The sequence below is a fragment of the Benincasa hispida genome, chromosome 9 (assembly GCF_009727055.1).
Source record: "Benincasa hispida cultivar B227 chromosome 9, ASM972705v1, whole genome shotgun sequence".
In the NCBI taxonomy this organism is placed as follows: Eukaryota; Viridiplantae; Streptophyta; class Magnoliopsida; order Cucurbitales; family Cucurbitaceae; genus Benincasa; species Benincasa hispida.
The window spans coordinates 16,129,655-16,155,716 of NC_052357.1; the positions used below are offsets into that span (position 1 = coordinate 16,129,655).

The following is a 26,062-nucleotide window of genomic DNA, read 5'->3' on the forward strand; positions in this document are numbered from 1 at the left end:
ATTTATGTTGTGCATGTATCATCCTTGTTTATTTTCATTTTATAATTAAAGTTAATCAATACATTCATTTAACAAAAAAAATAACTCTATGCAACTAACTATTTATGTTGTGTCAAAGTGAACATAACATAAATATGCTTTTGGATAATAAAGTTTAAAATAAAACAAATTACGTAAACTTTGAAATAAAACAAGTTGCTTACCATATAAAATGAATTTATGAAATAAAAACATTTTGTTTAAAAAGCTTAACTCAAATTCATTTTTAAGTTTTAGAATATAAGTGTCTCCAAATAAACTTCTAAATTTGGAGGAAAAGTAGTGTTGATTTTCGAAATCTTTCAAAATTTCATAAATTCATAAATACATGTGTTCTTGGAGTGAGAATTTTTTGTTTAATTCAAAGTAAGTTTCAAGATTTTTCTAATGATCTTTAACCACTTATTACAGGTAATTTTGGATATGAAAACATAGGCCAAAAGTTAGAGAAAGACCAAAAAAGAGAGAAAAATAAGTCCCCAAGATAAAATAAACTTAAACTCCAATAAATTCAAAGGCAATTAGTCATTCAGTTAATTAAGATTGAATCTCAAGCAGTTTAGGATTAGGAAAAACTCATATCTTAATCCTAAGAAATATATTATAGTTCCTTACGAGATAACTTGAGCTTTTCACATTTTTCACTCTCTAACTTAGATCGGAATATATGGCAATCATGTTTTAACAATCAAACCTTTGTTTTTCCACGAATAAAGAATAAATCTTATTGGCCATATCAATGTTAATTACATTAGCCAATATACTTTCTGTACATCAATGAATGACAAAGTTTACAGAAAAAGGAAACTAAAGATTTCATTTACATTTTCGACTCTAATGTATAAATATAACAAATAATTTTGGGGAAAACCAACAGGTTTAGCCAACTAATTCCGAGGTCAAAATGGCCATTTTTGCATGTTGTTCTCATGGAAAATTTACATCCTTGAATTAGCAGAGATCAAGGTCGAAATATTCTCATGATTTTCGAAACTTTAAGTCGACAAAATGGACACTTTGAGACAGCAGAAGAACACTTACGGCACAGAACATGACCACAAGGAACTATGGTTATTTCTACCTCGGAAGTCAAACAAACCCGACAAAGCCATGCTGCTTTCGCTGTATCGGCTTCTTTGGCTGCAGCGTCAGACTTTTCCTGCAAAATCGATCGAGAAATCATGAATAAATCTTGAGATATTTAGAAAGTTATGCATCTTGTTGACTTGAAGGTCAATGAGTTTTTTTTTTTTTTTTAAAAGAAAGAAAGAACTTAAATAGCAAAAATTAAACAAGACTATTGCTAGGTTTTTTATTAGTCATACTGTGCATAACTAGTGAGTTAGAGCTAGAGTGAAGGTAATTTGGGTTACAAGTAGAGGGAGTTGAGGAATTAGAGAAAGGGAGTTATTAAGTGAGGATTTCAAATACTTTGGTATCTTTCCTAAGGGATGAATGAAGGTTCAAAACTCCTATTACAATTACTCCCAATCGCATAATTGCAATGAAATTTTAAAAATATTTATAGATATCGATATCATTTTGTTTCCCATCAAATTAGCATAGGGTGTCTGATTTTGACCATGGATCTTAATGGAAAATTACCGATGGGGTAGTAAAGATTGCTGCTGGAACCGAAAGGGTACTATGAATTAATGAATTTGGTGGTTTCAGAGGCAACAAAATGAGTTCAAAAATGCTAAAGAGAATAGTTAAAATAATCAGACTTTCTTTTTTTCCAAAAAAAAAACGATGATGACGTCTTATTCACATACTCCTGAAAGAAAAGCAACTGAAGAGAATGGAAGAAAATCGAAGCAGAAGAAACATCTGCTTGAGGAATATGTGAGGCTCCTATGCAAATGAGCGCACAAAGAAACTTTTGGGAATTACAAGCTGAAATGAAGAAGAAACTTTTGGGAATTACAAAAGCTGAAATGAAGTAATTTGCCCTTGGGATTAATGGGGTCAATTTTCCCCAAGGGCCCACCCGGATAGGATGGGGCAGGGTCGGGGGAGGATTCTTCCCATACCACCTGGGGTCTAGGCCGGAGATTATAAAATGGTGAGTTGGTTTGGACTTTGAAAAAGTTTGATGGAAACAATTTGAAAATCCCGAAACTCGAGCAACCTCTATTAGATGCTTGTAAAATGAGTCCAAGACTCAGAAGGTGTTGGTTAGCACTCAAAAGGTTGACCATTTCCCACGATGATGGTTCAAGTTAACTTGAGAGCTTACTGGCGAAAGAATGCAAAGTAAACTATGGGGGGAATGCTATTAGGATAGAAATGGAGACATAGTAGGTATTAAAGGTATCTTAGTAATTAGATAGTCTGTTATCGAATTTGGTTATTAATAGAGGGTAAAGGAATGAGGAAAATAAGCAGTATTTTGATCCATGATTTAGGGCTTAGGAGAGATCTCAAGAAAGGGAGGGTTTAAGTACCACGATCACTTGGTTTATTTTGTAATTCCGTCGTCATTTACATTTCAATATATTTGGGTTTTATTAACTGATACCAACAAAAATGAAAAATGAAAATGGCTCTCGAGTAATAAATTCTCGCCAAGGAAGGAAGAAGTAAAAAATTGAATTCTGCAAAGAAGAAACAGGGACCATGGGATTTGGTCAGAACAGCCGCCGGCTGGGCTGCAAAGCAGAGTAAGCTGAAAAGTCCATTTTCTTATTATAACATTGATATGACCGAAGGAAACCCGCTTTGCCACAAGAATCCCAAATCTTGTGTCTACTTTCCTGGAGCCCTTTGGGAAAAAGTAAACAGACCATGGATGGACAAAAAGGAGGTGGATAAATTTAATTTTGGGTGGCCACCATGTTATGACCTTCCTATTAAATGCATTATACCAATTTTACCCCCTGCCGTTGCAACCACACATCTAATGAGACACCAGAGAAACTCTCACTGTTGTGCATCGACCTGCTAAGCCTTGAAGATGGGTGAGACTAAGCCTTCAAGTGGATTTGCAGTTTTCTTTATATAGTAGTATTCAATCTTGTAACTTCTGGTTTTAGTTTGTTTGTGAAATAGTTTGTGGGTTGGTTATTTTGTGAGTAATTGGTTTCTACTTGGTGGTTAGCACCTTCTATAACTGAGGGATAGTCTTTTGCATTCACACTACTGCCAGTTTTGAATAATCAAGGCTCTTGTGGAGTATTCTAGGAGTTCTATCTCTTAGATGCTAGGTCATATCATTTTGGTATTTTGTAGAATGAGATAGTTCTACAAAATACATAGAGCACACAAATCCAAACACAAACAGTTTAGCAAATGCACACCTGTTCCAACAAAAGAGCTGCTTGAGAATCCTTCAATTGTTCTTGCAAGATTATGGTCTTTTGCAAGAGGGACTGTCGCTCAATATCCACATTGATTCCAGCAGTAGTAAGCATTTCATGAACTGCCTGCACCAGTTCTTCAGCAGATACTTTGCCATATTGGAGCTCTGCAACAGGCTGCGCCAACCAATGAATAAAGTATTTTCAGTCTACAATTGAAAATTTATGGAGAAATAACGATTTTTCAAGAAGCATTAAAGAAGCCTTGAGATGATTTTAAGTATTTATAAATAGTCTTTGACAGAGATATGAATAACTATTTAAACTTTAAGAGTTCAATCGAGTATTTTTAATAAGTGAAATTATTTTTGTAACTATGAGCTCGGTCTTTTTTTTTTTTTTTTTGGGAGTTCTTTATGTAGTTAGGGTTGGACTTTTTTTGTTTTTTGTTGGAACTTATTTTTCGTGTTTCCTTGCATAGTTTTTTATTTCTCTCAATGGAATAACAGTTTTTTATCAATAAATAAATAAAACAAATGAGCTATTTAGATTCTCACGTTTATGTTGTTTATTTAGCCTGGAATCTGGTCCACTTAATGCCTACTTCCAGTGGAACAATTATAATACTAAATAAACTTCCTATATATTCCACCCAAATATTCATACACATGATGACAAGATCTACCTTTGTTATACAATCTAAGAGTTTATATAGCAGATGCAGAAAGCAAGTGGTGCATAATATCACTCTTATATTTCCAGAGTCCTTCAACAAAGAACTAAAATGAATCCATTGTCCGAGTTCCCAAATCCAGGAATAAAAGTGAAGGGATATATGGCATAAAATTTTGAAATACAAACTAGAACAAGAACCAAACCTGGGATCGTATTTTGCCTCCTCCAGAGTTCTCTCGTATTTCAGCAGAAGCACCACTATCAATTACAATGTGACTCTTATCTTGCAAGTTTGTAGAGGAAGGGCCACCATCAATGGAAATGCTTCTAAATGATAAAACTTGCGAAGAAAGAAGAGACTGAGTGATGCCCGCTGCTGTTTCTACCCTGAATCTGTAGAGTGCTTGGCCAGCTGATGGTCTAACATCCTCTAGGACCCTACCATATTTCAGCTTTTCTCCACTTTTGGACCGCCAAGCCACTACTTCTCCAGCATAAAACGGTCTTAAAGGGTGAAGCTGTACTTGAAGAGCATCTTGAGGCAGTATTTCCTTACCAACCAAACTAGTACTTCCAGTATATTTTTCATTCTCCATCTGCTCAGAACAAAGATTTAATATATCAATAATGGCAGTTTCAGTGCCTTCAGGGCAGAAAAGCAAAGATCCAATTGGCAAGGGAATAGATGATCCTAAAATCTGGCTCACAACAATGGCAATGACATCAAAGACTGATATATAAGCAGGGGGCTCAGCAACCAAAATACAAGTTTTTGATTGCTTAATAAAGTAAAGAGCTCTATGATGGCTTCCATCCTCCCATTCTGGAATAATGGAATCTTTAGCAGGACGTGTGATGTTTATAGAATTTGGAAGAAGTAAAAACCGTGTATGGAGACATTTAACAAACTGAAGCCTCTCTGCAACTGATTTCAGTAATTCTTCTACAGCTTCGAGATCTAGATTCTTATTTGGATGAATGTAATTAACCATGCTATTGACAACATTCCACACAGCATTCTGAAACGATTTGCTCAAAAGCTTCACTTTGATGAATCCAAGAGACACTGCTCCAATATACTCCAAGCGATCTATACTATCCTCATGATCCAACTCCTGCCGCACAAGTTGGTTTCAAATTAAAAATAGTATTTGTCAACTGACAGAAAGGAAACCAAAAGAAGGGGGAAAAGACAGGAATCACAAGAATTGATACATCAACGATGCATGCTTACCTCAATGACTAAATCAGAAAGTTTCTTGATGCCCAACATTCTACATATCCTCTCAGGAAGATCTGGGTGAACAAATCTTAGCCTTGAAGTGTCGATGCATTTTATGTATCGTGAACCGTAAGTGTCAATATACACACTAGATGTTGCATGAACAAGTCTACAGCCATCATCTGGGACAATGATTTCAGGTTCCCGACCATCATACATCTTTGCTTCAGAAGCTTCATCACAGATAAAATGTAAGATTTCCATCACAGACCGAAGCTCATTAGGATTTAGGCGTTGATATCCACAAGCTACTTGAAGACTTGATAGAAGATATTTTGCAGAAGCAACTGATAATACGTCCTGAAGCCCCAAATCTTTAAGAATTTTCACAAAAGGAAGATATCCACTGGGAAGTTCAAATGCAAAAGGAGATAAATTAATAGTCAATCTTGCAAAGAGAGCATTAGCTTTGACCAAGCGTGTTGCATTAGCTACAGGAATGAATGCAACTCTCTGCAATTCCAAAATATCTGCAAGGATGAACAGAGCATTTACTACACTCAAATGACAAGTCTTGTAGAAACTAGCTCTGTAAGTCCCCAAATAAAAATAAGCACAGACGGCATATACATAAAAGTTAGTGGCTGAAAATTTTTCTTCTCCAGAGTCTTTTCCCTACTTTAATTAAAAATCTTTCAAAGATTTTAGACTTGTACAGATTAGGGCTGGGAAAAGAAAAAAAAATATTCTCTAGTAAACGCTCGAACTATGTACCTACTGGTAGCCTTCTCACATGCATTGCAAAAAAGGTATTTCAAAAAAGTCACAAATGATATCTCCCCCAACAATTAGTGTATTATACAATTAAATTTTGTTTGCAGAAGCATAAATCATATGACTTCCAATAATATATGACTAGGACACATACATGTACTTGCAGCCAATCACATTATAACTTAAACCATTTCACAATTTATAAAATCAATAAAATTATTTCACGTGCTTTCAATTTATCTAATAGAACAAATATGTGAACTACTTGACACGCATTTAAAGTGCCACAAGGGAGGGGAGCAAATATTTACCTAAAGAAGCTAAATTACTCCAAATCCTTTCGAGATACTTTAAAACCTCACAAGAAGCTTCATTGATTGACATTATGCCCATGGATATTGGCCAATGAGAAAGAGTGTCTTCACCACCATTCCTCCCGATAACCTGTATCAAAAGTACGGTAGCTATACTTTGCATTGGTCGCTATCATTAAAATAATAAGAGTTAAGAAGGATGTAATATGGCTACCTGTAAATGTTTTAGTACTGTGGGGAAAGCTGGAGGGCTTCTCAGATTAAGTGCTCCCCAAGAGTATTCAGGAGGTATAACGCTGTGCTTGGAAAGAATTGGAGCACAACTCCAAGCCAGAGGCCAATCTTTTGATACAATTGCATCACTGTAGGAAGTGAGGACTCTTTTTCCACCTTTATTGCCACCAAGATTTGGAAAGCCTAATTCAGCCGGAACAAAAACAATATTGCCAAGAGCATTACAGAAACTGTTGCTATAAAAGACAGCAAAATTTGAAAAAACAGATTCAACAACAGATCCAGCTAAAGTCCATATTTCCATAGGCACTTCATTTTGAGCATTTGTCAAGTCAAATTCAAGACTATCCTCCTCCGACTTCCTCCATTCACTTCCTAGGGTCTCTACCTTTTTGGCACATTCAAGAATGACATTGGCTTCTGCTGCAGTTCTAAGGCCAATTTTCCTTAGAATTTGAAGCCACCCATCAGCACCAAACCTTTCCCCAGGAAATTTTCTTCTTTCACCAGAGAAGACGGATGTTAACAAAGCATCACTTGGATCATACAATTCCTTTGATTTAAACAAATCTGTGCAAAATTCATCAGCACTCCTCACAAACTTAGTCTCACTCAAGCATTCAACTAATTGAGCATCGGATTGAAGATCTTTCCAATTTGTATATAGATATATTAAGACATCTTCCTGTTCCGATTGAGGCTTGAAATCAAATCCAGGCAATCCAAACCTGACCAAAATTTGTTGATCATTCAATTCAGGGACTCCGAGGGCTCTAAGCAATGAATATTCCATTGAATTTGATGAATAAGATAGACAGCTTTTATTATATGGTTTAAGGAATGAATTTGAAGAGATCATGCACTGCTCATACTCACGCAGTTGTGTATATGATCCGATGACAGTTCTGTATATAGGTAAAGTTCGTAATATTTCAAGCTCTTCTCTCCTATAGTTGGTTCCGTTTGAAACAAAGTCCTTAGCAAAAAGGTTGAGAAGTTCATCACTATTTGAATCTGAAAGTGATGCAAGTTCAGGAAAATAACCTGCATTTTTAGCAGCCACAAACTTAGAAGCAATTGCTTGTCCTAATGATTGGCTGGAATTAGGAAGACAGTTGCATAGAGCAGCACAGTCCATGAAAGCTACGTCAAATATTGGAATGTTGCAGTGGTTTAAAAGAGGGAATAGCCAAGGATATGTGTCCTGGAATCTTTGAAAAGCTGAAGTGTAAGGTTGAATGGATTCAGGTTTAGAAATCTCACTCGAAGATGTCTCAGCCACATCACTGCCCCCTGCAACAATCTCCGAGATGGCATTTGGTGAAGGTGGGTGTGTGACAGGAGGAAGAAAGACAAGATGACGTTCTTTTACACGGCATAAGATGGGTCTGCCAAGAAAAGCAGGAACAAGTGGCCAATCAGAAAAGAGCAAAAGGTTCTGTGACGAACCACTAGAAATTTTCCAAAAGAGTCTTATCCATTCAGAGGATGGTCCCTCCTCAACCCCAGCGTTTGATTTATTATCCCATGAAAACCACGGAGCCATATTTGAGTTCATTACATGATTCACCCAGTTCGCATGGAACACTGACCTCATATGAGTTGCCAGTAAGCTAAGAGAGAACTCTCGAAGTTTCAAAAATTTATGCAGGGCATCATTGGTCAAGATATTGCCCAAAATTGGTCTATCAAATATTTTAGGGTGGACAAACTTTGCTGCCAAAGGGATCATCAGTTCCTGTTGATCCTTACTACCAAGCCAAAGTTCCATGCTGCCCAATCTTACTACATTGTTGGATGCAGTTGGAAATGGTAAACCTTTGAGCTCAGAAACCATTTGTAGAAAATGCTTGTCTACATTGTAGCTGCTGTTATTTCTACCAGTAAAGGTATTACCATGAGACAAGGATTCTCCATTTCTACCAATATCCTCGACGACTCCTCGACCAAAATCTAGTAAAGCCCTACCCAAACTTGTCATCATTTCAAGAGCATCACCTGAACTGGCTGCATTCTGGTTAGATGACCTCCCAAAACTGTGCATGCTAGAAACTGGAACGGAAGTTGAACTGCCTTCTGTAGTATTTGTCGACCTACCACCAGGATTAGTGTTAACAGAGTCACCTCCCATATTATCCACAGCATGGCTAGATGATGCGGCCAACACAATATCAGACAAGCAGTATTCAAGAACATCCAAATATGTATCAATTGATTGAAGAACTATAGATGCTGAAGGAGCCCTGAGGAGGTCCCGAACCATTTTAGGTCTAATTTGGCGTACTGTAATTCCCACAGCTTGGATCTCCTTAATTAACTCCCATGGCACCGAAAACACGGGATGATGCTCCTTGACAAAACTACAAACTGTGGCTGGCAGCAAGTTACCCCCCACGGGACTGCCAGGTTGAGCAAGAAACATACCCTCTTCAGCCTTAACTAAATTTCCGGAGTAAAGCTGCCACACAGGAAGATCGATAGCACGAGTATAAAATGGTCTGATTACTTGTTCAACCAGACATTCCCAATCTGCTTTCAATCCTCTGTCCACATCAGAATCACTATCATTTGCAGGTTCAGACCTTGGCCAAAATGAATAAACTTGATTTCCATATGCCTTCAAAGACGAAGTTATGGAATGACTAACATTTGACTCCAATGCAGAGCTTGAAGATTCTTTTCGTTGTTTGTGAATTTCCAAGACCATGAAAATGTAAGAATCACACACGCAGGACATCAATTCCCTGTTCCAGGCTTCAACTAACTTATTTCCAGCATCAAGGGGTTCAACTAAGGCTTCGAGAACTTGATTCTTGAAAAGATAACGACCACCACTGTGACATACAAGAAAACATCCAAGAACAGTAACAGGTAACATTATATCACCAGATAAAGGAAAGGGAGCCATCAAAGGGCTCTTTCGATATATATCAGCAGGAAGGCCATTGCGAGAAATATGAGCTGCAACTCCAGCGACAGGTGTTAAATTGTACGCAAGATATCGCCTGCAAATAGGAAACTTCATAAGATGCTATTATCCTCACTTCTAATTCTATAAAAGATTACAAAGTCATTTTTGAGAAAATAGAAGCGAAAGAAGATGTAGTCCGAGAGAGAAACAAAGTTTGGTGACAAAACATTGTATCAATTTGTGAAGAATAGAGATTATCAGATGTTGCGTTTTAAGCTTTTCAAAAAGATTCAATTTCCATCGTACCTTCCTTCTTACACAAGCTACTTAGTTTAAACTTCAAAAATTAATTTTAATGTTTTCATTAAAATATTAAAATAATTCAAACCTACCAATTATTTAAAAAAAAAAAAAAAAAAAAAAAAATCAAACCCTAGCATCTAATGGCCTATCTCTCACTCTCACAAGCACCCACTTTGTAGTTTAGATTGCAAGACACTTTCTAAGAGTTTGAAACATGAGAGCTGAGACATATTAGAAGGAAGAAAAGGATGGTGTTAACATTACCAAAAAGATCAATTTTGATAAGAAATGAAATATAGTTGTTTGAGCAAAGTACATATAGTGTAAAACTAATTTCTTGAATACAACCTTGGAGAAATTTTGAAGAACTCTTGTATTATTTCTAGAACTAACGCCTCTTACAACCTAAGGACTCCTATTTAAAAGGCTACAAACCAGCCTTTGAAAGATTTAATCTAATTAACTAAAACAATTTAAGTAACTAAAAAACTTAAAAAGTTATCTGCGGTAAAAAACAGAACATCTAAAAAAACAGAGAAAAAACAGAGTAATTATAAAATAACCTTTCACCCAAGATCTAAGAGGAATTTAACCTCTAATTACATCAAAATATATGTGTATCTTTGTTGAATATCTTTCATTACTTTTAAAATAATTCAATCAGTGTTCTTAAACAATTTGGAAAGAAGCTGGAAAATTTAAATTCTAAAAATAATAGTCTGGTGGCTCACTTCCTCTCAAGCAAGTCAAAATTCAAAGTATTAGAAAGAAAGCTGATAAGGTAGGTGCTTTAAATCTTCAAAAAGAAAGGCCATTCAAATGCAGTGAGTGTGAAGGCTATGGTTATTTTCAACCAGAATGTCCTAATTTCTTGAAGAAGCAGGGTAAAAGTTACGTTTTAACTCTGGCCAATGATGAGTCTGAAGACAACACTAACTCTGAGCAGGATGCATTACAGAATACAATGCCTTTTATGTACTTTACCATGAAACAAGAAAGCAGGAATTTTTTCCCAAGCACGGGAAAACTTACCTATCAAAATTTTTTGTGCAAAATTAGCAAACTTACCTATCAAGAGCCATATTTCTAGTTTGCCCAGAACCCAAGCTAAGCACCACAAGCCACCGGTCCACAAATTGAGTTTCTCCCTGGAGTAGAATTACATCTATTGCATGCACTTTCGTGGCAGCATTTGAGCTGCTAAACAACCTTGATAATTGGAACTTCTTCCACTTCTTTTCTGAAAATGGGTTCCTTGCTATAGCAGATGATAAATTCACGCAAACTGAATAATCTTGGTGTGGGTGAAGCCCATCTTGGTCCCAGGTCGAGAATGAAACCTGATAATTTGTTAAAAGTTACTCTTGAACATGACCAATGACCTTCCACTAAAAATATGTATATAAAAAAGTTCCTGAATAAAGATAAAAGTACAGAGATATTGCCTCAAATAATCACAATAGCAACACTTGGTAAAAATCAGACATAAAACTTAAATAAAATTGAAAAATCTATAATAATACTCACATATGTATGGATGTGTAAAAAAAAAAATTAGATAATTCTTCATTTTTAACTTAAATACTTATATTTCCTTCCATTAATGTGATCTGTAGCTCTAAATAAATTAAATTGGATTATTCATACCACGAAAGCATTAATATGTTGCAAAACCCTTCAACGCTCTCAATTAATTAGATTACTGATTTTAATAAAACAATTATTAGTATTACAAGGCTTTTTAAGCTATCCCTCAATTAAGTAGAAAATTAGACTAACTATTTGTCTGCTTTGCCCTTAGGTTATATTGTTCCCGAAAGGGAAAAAAACTCACTCACAATAAATTACACAAGATGGTTATAAATATATACTATATAAAAGTGTGGATAATAAATAATATTTTTTTGTAAGAAATAATGATCTTGCACTTTAACAGATTTCTGAAGTATTGTTTTTTTTTTAGTTCAACAAAAAGTGGGGAGATTTAAACCTCCAACCTTTAAGGTAAATATTGTCTCAATTTTTTTTTTTTTTTTTTTTGGTAGGAATTGATGTCTCAATTTCAAAATAATATTACATATTGTTATAGAAAAAAATATATTTGATTAAATTTAATTGTACCAAATGTTTATAAAATACAAAAAGAATAAAGAAAAAGAATCTTAAATCGAATATTTTACATAATTCTTTGTCTCAAATAGATAAATCCATAATTCGTATGAAATTATATTACTAAATAGTTTCAATAAAATGGATGTTATTTATTATAATAACTATTGCTAAACTTTAAGAATAATAATTATCAAGCTATTTTGAATAAACCACATGCTAGTTAACAAAGCATTTGTTTTCTTGCAAACAGTCATAGTATTTGACAAATGCTCAACTTTTTGAAAAAGATCAATTTTAATGTACGATAAAATAAAATGGAAAAAATTACGCACATGATACATGTTAAAAGGCTAGTTAAAAGAAAATAAGTAAATGCATATACACACAGACATTAGATAGAAGAATGCTCACGAATAATGACATTGGCCTAAAATCAGAACCATCCTAGAATTTATCATTGAATTAAGAACATAGCACCACAGAATTCAAAGATATACGGCACTATAGGAGGTGAAAAGAAAAAAGAATGTTGCCATACCTGCACGACTGATTTTAAAAATAAAAGTGACCTTGAAGCATGATCCAAAAATTTGCTACTTATCTCCTTTATCCTTATTATTCCAGACTCAAGTCCATCTTTTAAGCATGCTGAGGATAGGGGCATGCGGATTATGGTGGAATCTGATGGCCATGACATATTGTGACCCCCCAACAGAGGATGAAATTGATCGTTAAATCTCTCTATCAAATTACTACCTAAAAATGAAGAGAAAAGTAATTGATTAATGAATGAAACATCAAGGAATTTTTGCTCATTATTCCTAAGTGATTGCTAAATCTCTCATCAATGAAAAAGTTTATTCTCCATGTCAAAAAAGAAAAACGAGATGATTCATTAACATATGCTTTGTACTTCAGAGAATTCATTAACATATGTTGTTAAACATGCATCTACTTTCTTCATTTTATTTTACAATAATGTTTTTAAAAAATAAAAATAATAAAGGACGCGTCATTCTTTCACATGCATTTTTTCCTGTATTAGTTAGTCTGTACAGGGTTGAAATAAAGAAGACAAACTACATTATGTTAAGCTGTAAATGTGCCAAAAATATTGTTTGAGATTAAATAAGGTTCAAATAAACTATTTATTTGAGGAGATCATAAAAGTATTCACATGTGATTGAACGAAAGAGATACCTATCAAGGAAAACACCTTTGCTCCTGGAGAAGATTTTGGAGCTACAGAGAGAGCAATTCCACGGGGATCAAATATATAAAAGTAGCCACCAGAAATAATAGAAAGGAGATCACAAACATAATAACAGCTGAGCAGTCCCAAACCATAGTTAAGAGTATCGCCTCTTAATTTCCAAGGAGGACGAAATTGCAAACTACTGATTTCCTCGGTACTTAAGCTTGAGCCCTCAAAGATTGCAACCAGTGCAGGACCTTGAAATTCACCTATGCATGTAACAATGGGGTAAAACAATTACAATACACAATACATCCCAAAGAGAAATGCAGAAGAACATGTAACCAATGAAAATCAGAACATTTCACCTAGGTTGCAGCAACGTACCAAATAAAACGCTATACCGCAATACTTTGATATCAAAGGAAGACAAAGAATGTACTCTATAGACATGCATTTCTCTAGGAAGAGAGCTATTATTGGGAGAGCATTTCTAGCTATTTTTTGCTGCACTTGGAGGGAGAGACAAACGTTGACGACAGAAAGGGAGATTAGGATGTGTTTAGAACAGGAGTTTGCTTTCTATTTTCTTTATGGAACTCGAACTCCTAATCTAAAAGTTCTGAATTTTTTTCCACAAGACTGGGTGTCCTGTCGAATTCTGCAATGATGGCCTTACCCAGATTTGCAATTTCTTCTATTTGTATCATGTTTCTTGTCATGATTATTATATCTTTTTTTTTTTTTGTTTCTCATAAAATAATGAGAAAGATCCAAAAGTTCAACCGTTTCCTTATCATTGAAATCTAAGAAAATTAAAACATAAGTACTCAACTTCTTTTCTCAGTCAACTAAAAATCTAAAATCTTCATTATCTCAAAGGAAATGTTTTAACTAATTACAGTTAAGACATAATAGTACAATTTTGTATCAGTTACCTAGATTATGTTGCAGTAATGATTGGCGAGGATGTTCCCTTTTGTCAAATATTAAGCGCAACTTTTTAGCTCTGCAGCAATCTGCCAATTCCAGAAGGTCAAAGAACAAATAGTCATTGCCATACAACTTCAGAAGATCACTAATTTTGGCATAATCCATGCATGGTAAGTCTTTAGTCATCTCTTCATCAACTAACGAGAGGCAACGAATGGATTGCACGCCCAACCTGCCTGCCAAATCATTGCTGATACTTGGATGTACAAAGTGTTTCCCAACAAGAATATTGTTGTCTTCCATCCAAGGTGCATCATTGTAAACCAGATCACTTGCTAGCATCAGAACCTGAGAAGAATTGGGAATTAACAAAGGGATACTGGTGGCAGTGAACTCTGGCATGTCCACCCAACAGTCTGAAATAGCTTCAAGCACACAAATTACAAAGTTCATCTGATCTGTGGATAGAGGAGACCCTCTAACATCCCTGTGTAAGCGTTGTAGAACATCCAAGTAGTCCTTGACATTAAAACTAAGCCTTACACCTAATTCTGAAAGCAGATCTCTAAATTCTGATAATTCGGACGGAACAACATAAAGATAAGGAGAGAATTTTACTGGTGAGTCAAAGGCAAGAGCATTTGGGGATACAAAATCATCCCCTACCCAAACCCAGGATACACCATTTAATGCAGATTTTAAAAGCATGAAGTCATCAGTTCCTCTATATTCTTGCAGTTTTGAGTAAAGAATGGGAATCCCATCTTGCAACGCAGTATTGACATCAGATCCTGTTGAAGAATGCAACCTGAGCTCACCATAAAGCTTGGAAATATCAGTCAACTGTGCACATAAAACTTCAACGCTCGGGCAATCAGTCCAACCAAGTTTATCTTGCAAGTATACTGAAGGAGGCACACCATCTAGTATATGCATTGAAGAGGAGACCATCCACATCTGTGATTTAGGTCTCACAATGCTCGGTGGAGCTACCTGATTACTGGTTTTCAACCATGGAAGTACCTTTACAGGTGAATTGGCAAAAACAGGGCACCAAGCTATTGTCTTCATTTCAGACCAAAATTCTTCCTCCGTTCCATCACCAGTCAAGTTCCCTATTATGGAATCAATGCCCATACCAGAGGTATCCTCTCTATTGAGAGAGCTAACTTGCACGGAAGCATCATCATCCACATGGTCACTCTTAAATAACATAGAATTCTGTAGTTCATAACAATTTCCTTCCACATTGATTGAGAGCTTGTGTGCAAGAGCATCTAAACACACAAAAAATCTCCTTCCATAACTTTTTGATTCAGAATTTTTAGAATCATTCAACAATGAAATTGATCTAGCACAATCTAGCAAGCCAGACAAACCAAGGGATCTTTTAAGTCCAAGGCTGACTAAAGCATCTAAAATGACGTCATCTGAAAATTTTTCAGATGGAAAAAAGGCTTCTTCATGCAGCATGTTTTTTAACTCGTGTACTCGAGGATCATATAGCCTGGTAAAAAAATCAAATACAGTAACTTTTAGCTGCTAGAAATTTCGTTCTTAAAGTTCTCTTAAAAAATACAAAACTAATAATAATTACAAGTTAACAACAATCTAGAATCAGAAAATTTCTAAACTGATTAATTTTTAAAGAATAAATAATAAATACAAAAGAAGGGATAATTCGTGCCTAGTTATATCTCATTTTCTGACCACAGCACAGACACATTTGTTTTTCACAGGCGAAATATTTCCTCGTTTTTTTTTTTTCTTTTCTGATAGTAAAAATATTTCACTTCAAGAGATTTGGCAAACCCGCAGTAGTATATGTTAAAGGATTCGTCCAATATTTCACAATAATCGTCTGACACTATTTCCTTGTTGCACTTGATTAATTTTCCACCAACCTAATTTTTCTGCGACATATATTTTGTATATCTTTTCTTTGGGTTTCCTTAGCTTTGTATATTTCACAATAATTGTGGACGCCTTTTTTCCTTTATAGTATAGTAGTAGAATGTTCAGTTGCAAACATGAACGACAAGAAATTTTAAAAAATAAAATAGTTGCAAAGATGGAAAGTCCTTTGGATTAATCACGTTTGCGCCATTTTTTTTAGCCTTTGGTTGGATCGCAATGCTCGCATCTTTTGGACAAGGACTGTGATATATGCTATTTTCTTGAAGCTACATCTCTTCAAGCTATCCAATGGAGAAAATTGTCTACTCCTTTTTGTAATCATAGCCTTACTGCCCTCACTAATCAATGGAGGTGCTTTTTGTAAATTGTTATGCTGTTAGGACCTTTTATGTCCATTTCATCATATCAATGTATGGTTACCATTCCCTATAAAAATAATTAATTAATTAAATCCTACAAATCTTTTAACTATGACACTGTTCCTGTAACTGCAATAATTTAATTTTTCTTCCCATAAGAGAAATTGCAATGAGTTATATAGTTCTATTTTAGGAGGGAGCTAAAAATTGACATAACCTTGATGGTGGTCGCCAAGATCCATTGCCAGTCAAAACAAATGGTATCGTCGAAACTGAAGATTTGAGAGAGACATCCTCTTCAATTAAAAGCTTCACATCGAGCAGAATGGTTGAAATAGCTTCCCTTTCAGAAAGGAATTCCGACATATGGTTAAGAACATAATCTTTGTAGAATTCTACCCTTGATGGTTCCCCGATCCCGAAGTATCTTTTCAAAATGATTCTCTCTTTTTCTGATTCTACGCGCACAAAATCATCATTCAGAAAATCCTCACATAGACCAGTGGGTTTTATCCATCTTACAGGTTTACTCAAACTTACTAATTTTCTACACTTGTACGACTCAAACATGGGGATGCGTTTGATAATATCAACATGAATTGCTTCCATTTTTTCTTCAAGAAACCATTTTGACTGAAGAATAAAACTCCGGAACTCATGCAGCTCACCTTCAGATGCATCATGAAATAGCCTTTCAACATTTCCAATATCACCAGCAATAGACAGAAAAGCATTTAGAATGCCGATTGCTGTTGAAGGATGCACAAAGTTTTCCAGTTGTGGATGTTCTACTGGCATATCACGCCTCAAAAACAAACACCCCACTTTCAGCAACAACGAAAACATGTTCTCACTCCAACCATCAGCTCTAAGAACATTTGAATTTTCAACAAGTTGCAGTAGAGAATTTTCCCCTACGGGCAGTATAGGCCACTTGGAAAACTGAGATAGATCATTGCAATGCGACTTGAGGTAGCACCACATCAATCTTATCCATTCCAAGCTAGGTTGACCCTGATGACCAGGATTCCAGTTCACCTGTCTAGCATTTTGCCATTCTGTGGGAAGAAATCTAAGGAAGATTTTCTCGAGCAAATGGCATGAAAGAAAACAAAGATTTAAATCCTCAGTTTGGGCTACCTCACAGAGCTTTGCATGAACTACTTCTGGTATATCAGGGTCCACAAGTTGGCTGGGAACGGAATCCTTGAGAAGGCCATATTCATCTCCCTTGGCAATATAAATTCTTTCTCCAATCCTATTCTTGTGAAATGAGGTAAATGAACCATCAACAAGAGGTAGTAGAGGCAATCCGCACAGACTGTCGGATTGTATAGGCAATTTCAAATCAACTAAACAATATTCAAGGGTCAAGATGGTTGCTTTCCTGTCTTTAAATGCGCGCTTCCTTTTAATCAACAGAGTTCTTAACAAGTGAGGAGTCAGAAAATGTAATGACGGACGTACCTCCATGAACCTGTCAACAATTGACTTCGAAATAGAAATGACCGGCAGGCCAGAATCAGATAATGCTTCGATAAGCTCATGCACTTTGTCAAAAGAAAAATCAGGAAATATGGCTTGTCTAGCGGAAATCCACTGGCCTCCCCTAGCATTTGTATATAGAACAAGTAGACCAAAATCACCAATAAAGCTATAGAGTTTTCGCACTACCAATCCCCAAGGTTCTAATCCTGCTGCTGCCGGCCAAAATGAGGAGTATAAACCAAAGTGACCAATCTCGGATGCAACCTTTTCAAGCAAGCGACCATAAGCTGGGGCAACAACATCTTCAAGAAGGTAAGAATTCCATTCTGAACGTTTTCTTCCGCACCCTGCCATGTCATCTCCATACCAGATGTCCCTTCGATTTGATGAAAGCTCAAAATATGCATTGACATGTACAGGGAGACCAGTTTTAATAGGTAATGGTAGAAAGCAGAAAGCACGTCCTTCCAAAGGCTTCCTGTCTTGTTCAGAAGCAGAAGAAACTTGAACTAAATCAGAAGCAATTAGCCAATTATTTTCAGTCTCTGGGTCATGGTTCATTTCCACGTTTACCTTTACAGAATGTAAAAGTGCAGCAACACTAGCCCATGGAATAAAATTATAGGACTTGTCACCCCCGCCTGAGTTGTTTCTCGGGAGCCCACCACCTAAACATCCAGAGCTTATCCAGAAGTGCTGCAATATGTCACCGCCAGAACTTTTCTCCGTGATAATAAGTTTTTGGCACACATGTGGGAGATCTCTGTTGATAGATTTATTTAATTTCATTAGGAACTGTTCTCTGTCCATTTCACCTCGGCGGTTTCCATAAATAAAGCTCATAATATCCTGCTGTGCACTAGATTTTGTTGTAGGTTCACTGATAGTATTTTTATGCACACGATATAGGCATTGCATTTCATGTCCTATATCATCCTTTATAAATATGGAAATAGTTTTGACATTGGTGAGGAAAACCAAAGCATCAGAAGCAACTTCAGAAAAAGAATAAAAAAGTGAAATAACATCTTCAGGTGCATAACCTTCTTTCTTGATTTCACTTCTGGAAGCAAGAGCTGGACTTCTAAGGGGAAAACGAAAGAGTGTGCCAGGAAATGGCTTCTGCATGTCACAACCAAAATGCAAGTACGGAGAAAATTGATCGGGAAATTGTTCCAGAATTTTTCTTCCAGCATACTTTATCCGGAGACCCGGGTGTGAAGGAGAGATCCCAGGCAAATTACAAGCATGAGGATCAAACATAACAACATTCTCCCCAGAAACAAATGTGGGGATATCTGTAAAATGATATACACAATTAAAGCCCAAACCAAATCTTCCAATGGATAATGGTTTTTGCAGCTTACTCTCTTGACCGACACGTGAAATTGCATAGAGATCTTGAGAACTAAAAACAGAGTCATTATAACAGTACAAAGCTGGTCCTTGCCAATCAGCCATTTCAGGAGACAATACTGAAGATGTTCCATAATGAGTTTTGTCCAAAAGAAATATCACTTCAGAGGCACCTGCATCCTCTGCATTCTGAATCAGCTCAAATAGAATACCAGAACCATCAGCATACATTTCAAGTATATGTCTAAGTCTGTTTGTCAAGGCTTCATGCTGCCCAAAAGCTTCGGCAGCTCCAGATAAGCTCAAATTCATAGAATCAGCACTCTCAGCTAATAAAATCCTACGAAGTGAGCAGACACCAAGCTTCTCCGCAACATCATTGGATATGTTCCCATGGACAAACTTTTGAACTGTCTTCCTTGCACTCAAGAAAGCAGTTGATTCCCCGTCATATGAAACATCAGTATTGTCTGTGCCCAGTAACCAGGGAGCATCATTGTAAACTAAGTTGCTGGCTGGCAAAAGTCTACCTGAAATATCAGGTAAATATATATTAATTTGTTGCTTTGGGAGTTGAGCTTCAGCCAAATGTTGTACAATGAGAATGGCTGCCCTCAGTTCCTGTGTGTTCAGAGGAGAAGAACCTTTTCTTGTTGCCATTCTAGACAAAATATCAGCATAATCATTGGGATTCAGAAATTCCCGGATTCCAAGTTCTAAAAACAAATCTTTAAAAACTGCCAAATCAATAGGTATAACACGAATATAAGGAGCTAAATGAAGAGGACCCTCAAGTACAACCTCTTTGGATGTTGCAAACCCATCTCCAACCCAAATCCACCGACAACCTTCAAGCACAGCTTTTACAACATCCATGTCATCTGAACCAATCAAACTTGTCAGCAACGCATATATTCTTGGCATTGCCAAAGCTAGTTCTTTCCTGAGCATCTGGTCATATACAATCTCGTTGTTTTTTCCAAGCTCAAGAAGCTGAGCAGCAATAATACTGCCAGTAGGGGGAGAAGACCAACCAAGACTGTGTGCTAAAGCCGAAGAAGAACACTCACCATCCAGTATTCGCATGCTTGCTGAAACAAGCCACAAGTCTCTAGGCAATCTCACAAGTTTTGGGGGAGCTACCATGGATGAGACAACAGGCCAGGGTAAGGTTTCAAAAGGAGGAGAAAGTAATACTGGGCACCAGGAAATTTTACGAAGATCATTCCAGAACTTTTCGAGATCGGAAGTGAAGTTACGTGGTTTAAATGCAGTTGCAGCTGTAGAAAACAATCGGTTCACCATCCCTTGATCTTCGTTTGTCGGATTGAGAAGCCATTTAATTGCATTAACTTCTAAGTATGATAAAAGAACCTTGCCCCTTGAATGAGCCTTATTTTGATCCTTATGCATGAATCTTTCCACATGTAGAGCACTTTGCACAATGGTCTCAGGGGATACACATGTTCTAAGGCCCAAACCTTGTAGAATGTCCAGAATGTAAGATTCGTTGAAAGGAGTGGAAGGAAAACTATCGAAGTCATCTAGTAAAGCACACAGTTCTTCATAACGAGGATCATATAATACAGCAGGGCACTTAAGAGTTCCACTTGAAGTTGGAATAAAATCCAAATTTGACAAACATTCCCTGAAAGTTACATCTTCAGTACATAGTTGTGGAAGGTTTAGTAAAAGAGAAAGCATGGTACTGTCACGAAGTTCAGGCTGCAACTGCCCGACTTGGTTTAATACATACTTCCTGTAGAAAGATGCCTTTCCCATCTTTTTGATCCCATAGTATTTTAACAAAATCTCTTCTTCACTATCTGAGGAACTGATAATAAACTCTACTCCAAGAAAGCACTCTCCCACATCTGAAGGCGGTAAGTACTTTCGAGGGTCTTCGAGATCTGAGAAACAAAAATCTTGAGAAGAACCTCCATTATAGACTTTAAAAATTGGCAGTCTCCTGCACTTGCCTAAATCATTATCATTCATACAGCCTCCAAGATACCATTTAGGATCAAGAAGAAACCTACGCAGCCCATCCTTCTCTTCCACCTCTAAATTGTAGAGTGAAGTCAGCATTAAACCACCAGTTGAAGAAATTGCATCGTAGATAGAGTCCAAAACGCCTGTGCAGTTACCATCATTTACATAGTGAATTAAGTCTCGGTGTTCAACCTTATAGTATGGATCTAGCAACTTGCATCCAAGCTTACCAAGTATATTTTGCATCTCGTGAGAAAGCTTCTGCACATTAATCACTTTTGATTGTTTAGTGGCCCTATAAAGATATCTCGATTTGGATGGCAAAATGGGCCAGTCGCTAAATAAGGACAATTTTTCACAATGATCACGAAGATATTCCCAAAATAGCAAAAACCATGACGAAGTAGGATGGTTGCTACAGGACTCAGGGTCCCAAAACACTTCATTTCTGTACTTCCAATCAGCAGGCACAAATTTTGGAAACAGCTGGAGAAAATAATGCACATTCAAAATAAACAGATTTGATTTTGAGGACCTGGCAATATTTGAAAGTCTAGTTGATATAGTGAGAGGTGTATTCCGATCTATTACTCTATCAGAAATCTGGTGCAGTAGCTTATATTCCAACTCATCACAGATAAAGTAAGAGATCCCTTTGGAGGCTTCTGAAAATGACCCAAAATCACCATTTGCCAGGGGAAGTAAAGGTAAGCCAAATGCATGTGTACAAACATCAGCATCAATCAAATCTTCAATGCAATATTCTAACAATACAAGTCTGTAAGGTCTGTTCAGAGTAAAAACATGTTTACATTCCCTAAGAAAATGACGAACTGTACAGGGTGTAACCACTTTCTGTTGAAAAGTACAGCAAAACTTTAAAAGCATGTTAGACAAATTTTCAGGAAGGTGCACAATAGGCATTCCTAGATGCACCAGAGTCTCACCAAGTTCCATACTTCTTGCGAATTTGTCATCATGAAGAAAAGCTTCATTTGGTGACACCCATTTTCCACCTTCAACGTCTGAATGCAAAACAAAAGCGTTGCTGATACTTTTGTATACTTGCTCAACCAATATGTTCCATGGCTCCTCAAATGAACCACTAGGCCACAAGGAAAAGTAAGTATCTGTTGGACCTAGTAATACTTGCACGCCAATCAGCAGTTCTATAAATGCAGGAGCAATAATATCCTCTAAAAGGAGTCTGTTCCAGATTGAACGAATCTTCCCAGTCCTATCCATGTCAGCCCCATACCAAATTCCACGACGATTTGATGAGACCTCAAAAAATCCATTTACTTGAACAGTTAGACCAGTTTTTACTGGCAAAGGGAGGAAACAGAAGGCCCGACCAAGTTTGAGAACACTGTCCTGTCAAAAATTACATATCAATTGTAACTAAGGTCTTCCATTTCCATAAAAGAGGAGAGATAAAATAACTAAGATTGGCAGGGCAAAAAAAATAACATGCAACATAAAGTAACACATTGAACAAATATTTACAAGGGTTCTATGACTCGTGAACATAATCATGTAGAGCGTAAAGAAATATCACAGAATTAAACCTTGAACTTGCAAGTTTGATAGAATAAGTACTCATATGCAAAAGTTAATGCAGTTGAATTAGGAACGGGAGTGGGTGCAGGTGTGACACAGAGATCGCACAAAATAAAAGAAATCTTGAAATTACTGAGGTTACATTTGAGGAGTCATCAGATGTGCAAACAGCAAGCGATGCCCAAGGTAGCAAGTGAATGTCATACTCTTTCGATGCAGTAGCAGCAAAAGAGCTGATCCTACTAGTAGCTGATGCCATAGTTTGAACTATAAAAAAGCTATCAATCCTTTCCTCTATTTGAGTCCCAGTCATAGCTTGACTTGAGAATTCAAGCGAAAACCGATCTACCTCATGCTGAGTGGAAGTTGTTGATTTTGATAACCGTAGTAACATCTGCCTATGCCAAATAATATCACTGTTTGCTGAACGCACAAAATATGAATAAAGCTTCTGTGGTTCTGTCTCACCATCATTCCATACAAACATTTCAATACATAAAACACTTTTCAAAAAGAGCAACGTCAAGACTCCTTCTTCATAAAGTTCAGCAAACATGGAAGAAATATCTTCTTCTGTATAAGCTTGCCTTGAAATTTTACTTCTAGCTGCTTGATCTGCATTTCTTAATGGAAACCGAAATAAAGTTCCAGCAAAAGAACTTTCCATGTCACAATCAAAAGCGCAATAAGGAAGAAACTGATCTCTATATTTTGAGATGGCAGAGCTACGTATGAAGTCGATTCGCTTTCCAGGATTTGATGCAGAAACCTTAGGAAGGTAAATGCCCTGAGGATCAAACATTACAACATATTTTCCACTAACAAATGAAGGCAGCTCAGTTAAATGGTACACGGAGTTGAAACCAACCCTATAAAATAAAACCAAAAAATAGTTATTATGAAGCCAACAGGGGAAGTAAAATATTACATAAAACTTATTGTATTTCCATTTCCTTTGATAAGGCAGAAAATATAGAATTCATTGAATGATTGCTAATAGAAGAACGTAGAAAGGCACCAAGTATCTTCACTACCAACTCTGCTTTTAGCACATTCAACGATAAAGTTTAACATCAATAATAGAATTTTTACAAATATAGAATAGGGTAACAACTATCAAAAGGAAAGTAATCGCCGACAGTGCTTGGCAAAAAGGTATAAGAAATTTGAACAACTTGAGTGCTAACTTTGCATGTCAACATCTAATTTTGCATTCATTTTGCCTTTTTCCGATGAAATTGCATTGCACTTCACAATGACTACTTCAGTTATGTTATTGGAAGCAACAAGATTAGGTGAAGGAGCCAAAGGAAGATGAACTCGAGTAATCCACTGCAGTTGAAAAGTGAAAGCACTGGATACGTCCTGTCAAAACCATTTTTGCCTCAGGAATTGTTTATGAGATGATCACGCAAATTTGTGTTGCCTATTAATGCCAAAGTTTGTAACCATTACCAATATTCTATTACTTTCCATATTGGAAAAGTTAAACTTAGTTGGTCGGTTTTGAACAATAAATTATGCACATATCTGGAGCTTTTAAAAACTGTTTCCAATATTCTTCTGTAAAAAACTGTTTCCAAAGACAAAGTGTTATATGGTAGGAAAGGCCCATATATATCTATATGAACGGAGCTTGTTTCACTTTACATGAATGTAAGTAGTTAAAAAGCAAAAAAGCTACATACAAGCGTGAAATTAGAAACTTTAGTGCGGTGGAGATTCTGTCTCGTGAACATCTCTAGCTAAAGGTTCTCCAAACAGAAGCAAACATAAGATTGGTTCATTACAATGCGACCTTGTCACTAACCGGGGCAAATGAAACTAGATATTGAGAAATTACAGAACCAAGAGGTAAATATATACTCATTTGACAAAATAACACGTGAATATCCACAATTCCATCTTATGAGCAAGACGACTAGACGAGTCAGATTAAGCACATGTCCGAAGATATTGGAACGGGAAAACTTACCCAAACCGACCAGTCTTCCAGGCTTGACCATGCTTATTGCTCCCACCAATCCTCGAAATGCTGACAAAATCCTCTTCTGTAAATACCGCATTGTTATAGGCCAAAAGCGCAGGCCCTTGAAACGGTGCCAGTGACTCCGACAACAGCGACTCACGGCCATGGACTCTACGGTCAAGACAGAGGCAAACCTTAGTGGCGCCTGCATCATCGGCGTTCTGCACCAACTCCTTGAGAACTGTAGTCCCCTCAGGATAGTTAAGAAGCACCTCACGAATCCGCCGAGTCAGGTCAACCTTCTGACCAAAATCCTCCAGAAGAATCGAGTCTAAAGACGTCGATTCCGACGCCATCGTTCTCCGGCAGAGCTATAACACGTTAATAATCTGAATTCAACTCTTTCTAAACCATAGCGTCAATCAAAATCAAAACGAACAATAATTTTCCAACAGTGATCAACAGTCTGCTAAGAACGTAATGATTCGCCGACTCGACATAGCAATCAGGTTGCGGTGATTTTGCTGCAAATTTGAGCAAAGGATCTATGGAGTTGTCTCTTGGAATTGGGATTTTCTTTGTCTGTTGCTGTTTCAGTTTCACAGATTTTCAAGTTTGTACGGTCAAAGTTTTTGAAGAGATGATGAAGATTAAATTAATTTTTGTGTTGCCATCGCCACACCGTAAGATCAGTGGGAAACAGATTTCACAGTCCGAGCCCGAGGCCGGAGGGGGATATGAAATGTGGCTACGTATCTTCAAATGGCCTAGCCCTTTCGTTACTTTTCGCGGATTATGCTCAAATTGTTTTTACAAAATGATTTTTACATCAAAAGGGGTCTTTCAATTATTTACAATCAATCACAAAATTGAAAAAAAAAAAACAAACTAAAACATATGGAAGAAAGTCGAACCCAACATGTCAAACATCAAAAATATCTCAGTCCACACAAAAATCACAACCTGCCCAACGATTAATCGGATTATCCAAAATCCACGCTCACGCCCAATACCTACGTCTTCCCACGTCTTCTTATTCCAACGGCAATGAATCCTTAATAACTACACAATAACCATCTATCGCCATCTATCTCGTCGGGTTCTCTTCTTCCTTTGCTTCATCTTCTCCCACTACTTCATTTTCTTCTCCGATCACTGTTGCTTCATTTTTTGTCTCTCTTCTTCTTCTTCTTCTTCCTCTGTCCTACTGCTTCATCTTCTTCTCCCGTTGCTGCTTTCGATTATTCAAGGTTACAATCTATCATCAAATCCTTCAAGGTTATAATCATTCTTTTTTTTTCCATTTCATTAATTCTTCTATTTAATCATACTTATCAAACATTATTGAACCTAATTTTGTTTAACTAGATGGTAAACAAAAAATGGTCAAAGTTGAATAATCAACCAGCA

General features: G+C 36.6%; 1 protein-coding gene across 5 annotated transcripts; it reads right to left on the bottom strand.

The window, feature by feature from the left end:
- Positions 1-738: 738 nt before the first annotated feature.
- On the bottom strand, positions 739-25,420 carry LOC120085740 (sacsin). 5 transcript variants are annotated; one of them, XM_039041911.1, is made up of 13 exons: positions 24,659-25,414; positions 22,826-23,552; positions 16,505-22,497; positions 14,017-15,518; positions 13,084-13,347; positions 12,422-12,639; positions 10,840-11,111; positions 6,538-9,562; positions 6,321-6,453; positions 5,248-5,765; positions 4,217-5,128; positions 3,339-3,515; positions 739-1,198 (listed from the first exon to the last, which is right to left on the bottom strand). In XM_039041911.1, the coding sequence occupies exons 1-13, from the start codon at positions 25,006-25,008 to the stop codon at positions 1,001-1,003; spliced, it is 14,289 nt and encodes a 4,762-aa protein (XP_038897839.1). In that variant the 5' UTR covers positions 25,009-25,414; the 3' UTR covers positions 739-1,000. The 5 variants fall into 5 exon arrangements, with proteins under 5 accessions (XP_038897839.1, XP_038897838.1, XP_038897842.1 ...); XM_039041910.1 differs by having other exon boundaries at positions 22,817-23,552; XM_039041914.1 differs by lacking the exon at positions 24,659-25,414 and having other exon boundaries at positions 16,505-22,492; positions 22,826-23,035.
- Between the last annotated feature and the right edge of the window lie 642 nt (positions 25,421-26,062).

Bases quoted from the DNA above. Each gene is read 5' to 3' on its own strand.
- LOC120085740 (XM_039041910.1), bottom strand. From the start codon at position 25,008: ATGGCGTCGGAATCGACGTCTTTAGACTCGATTCTTCTGGAGGATTTT. The intron at 11,112-12,421 runs GTATGGCAACAT...ACAAATTATCAG, and splicing joins TTTTAAAATCAGTCGTGCAG to GTTTCATTCTCGACCTGGGA. The intron at 5,129-5,247 runs GTAAGCATGCAT...CTTGTGCGGCAG, and splicing joins TTTCTGATTTAGTCATTGAG to GAGTTGGATCATGAGGATAG.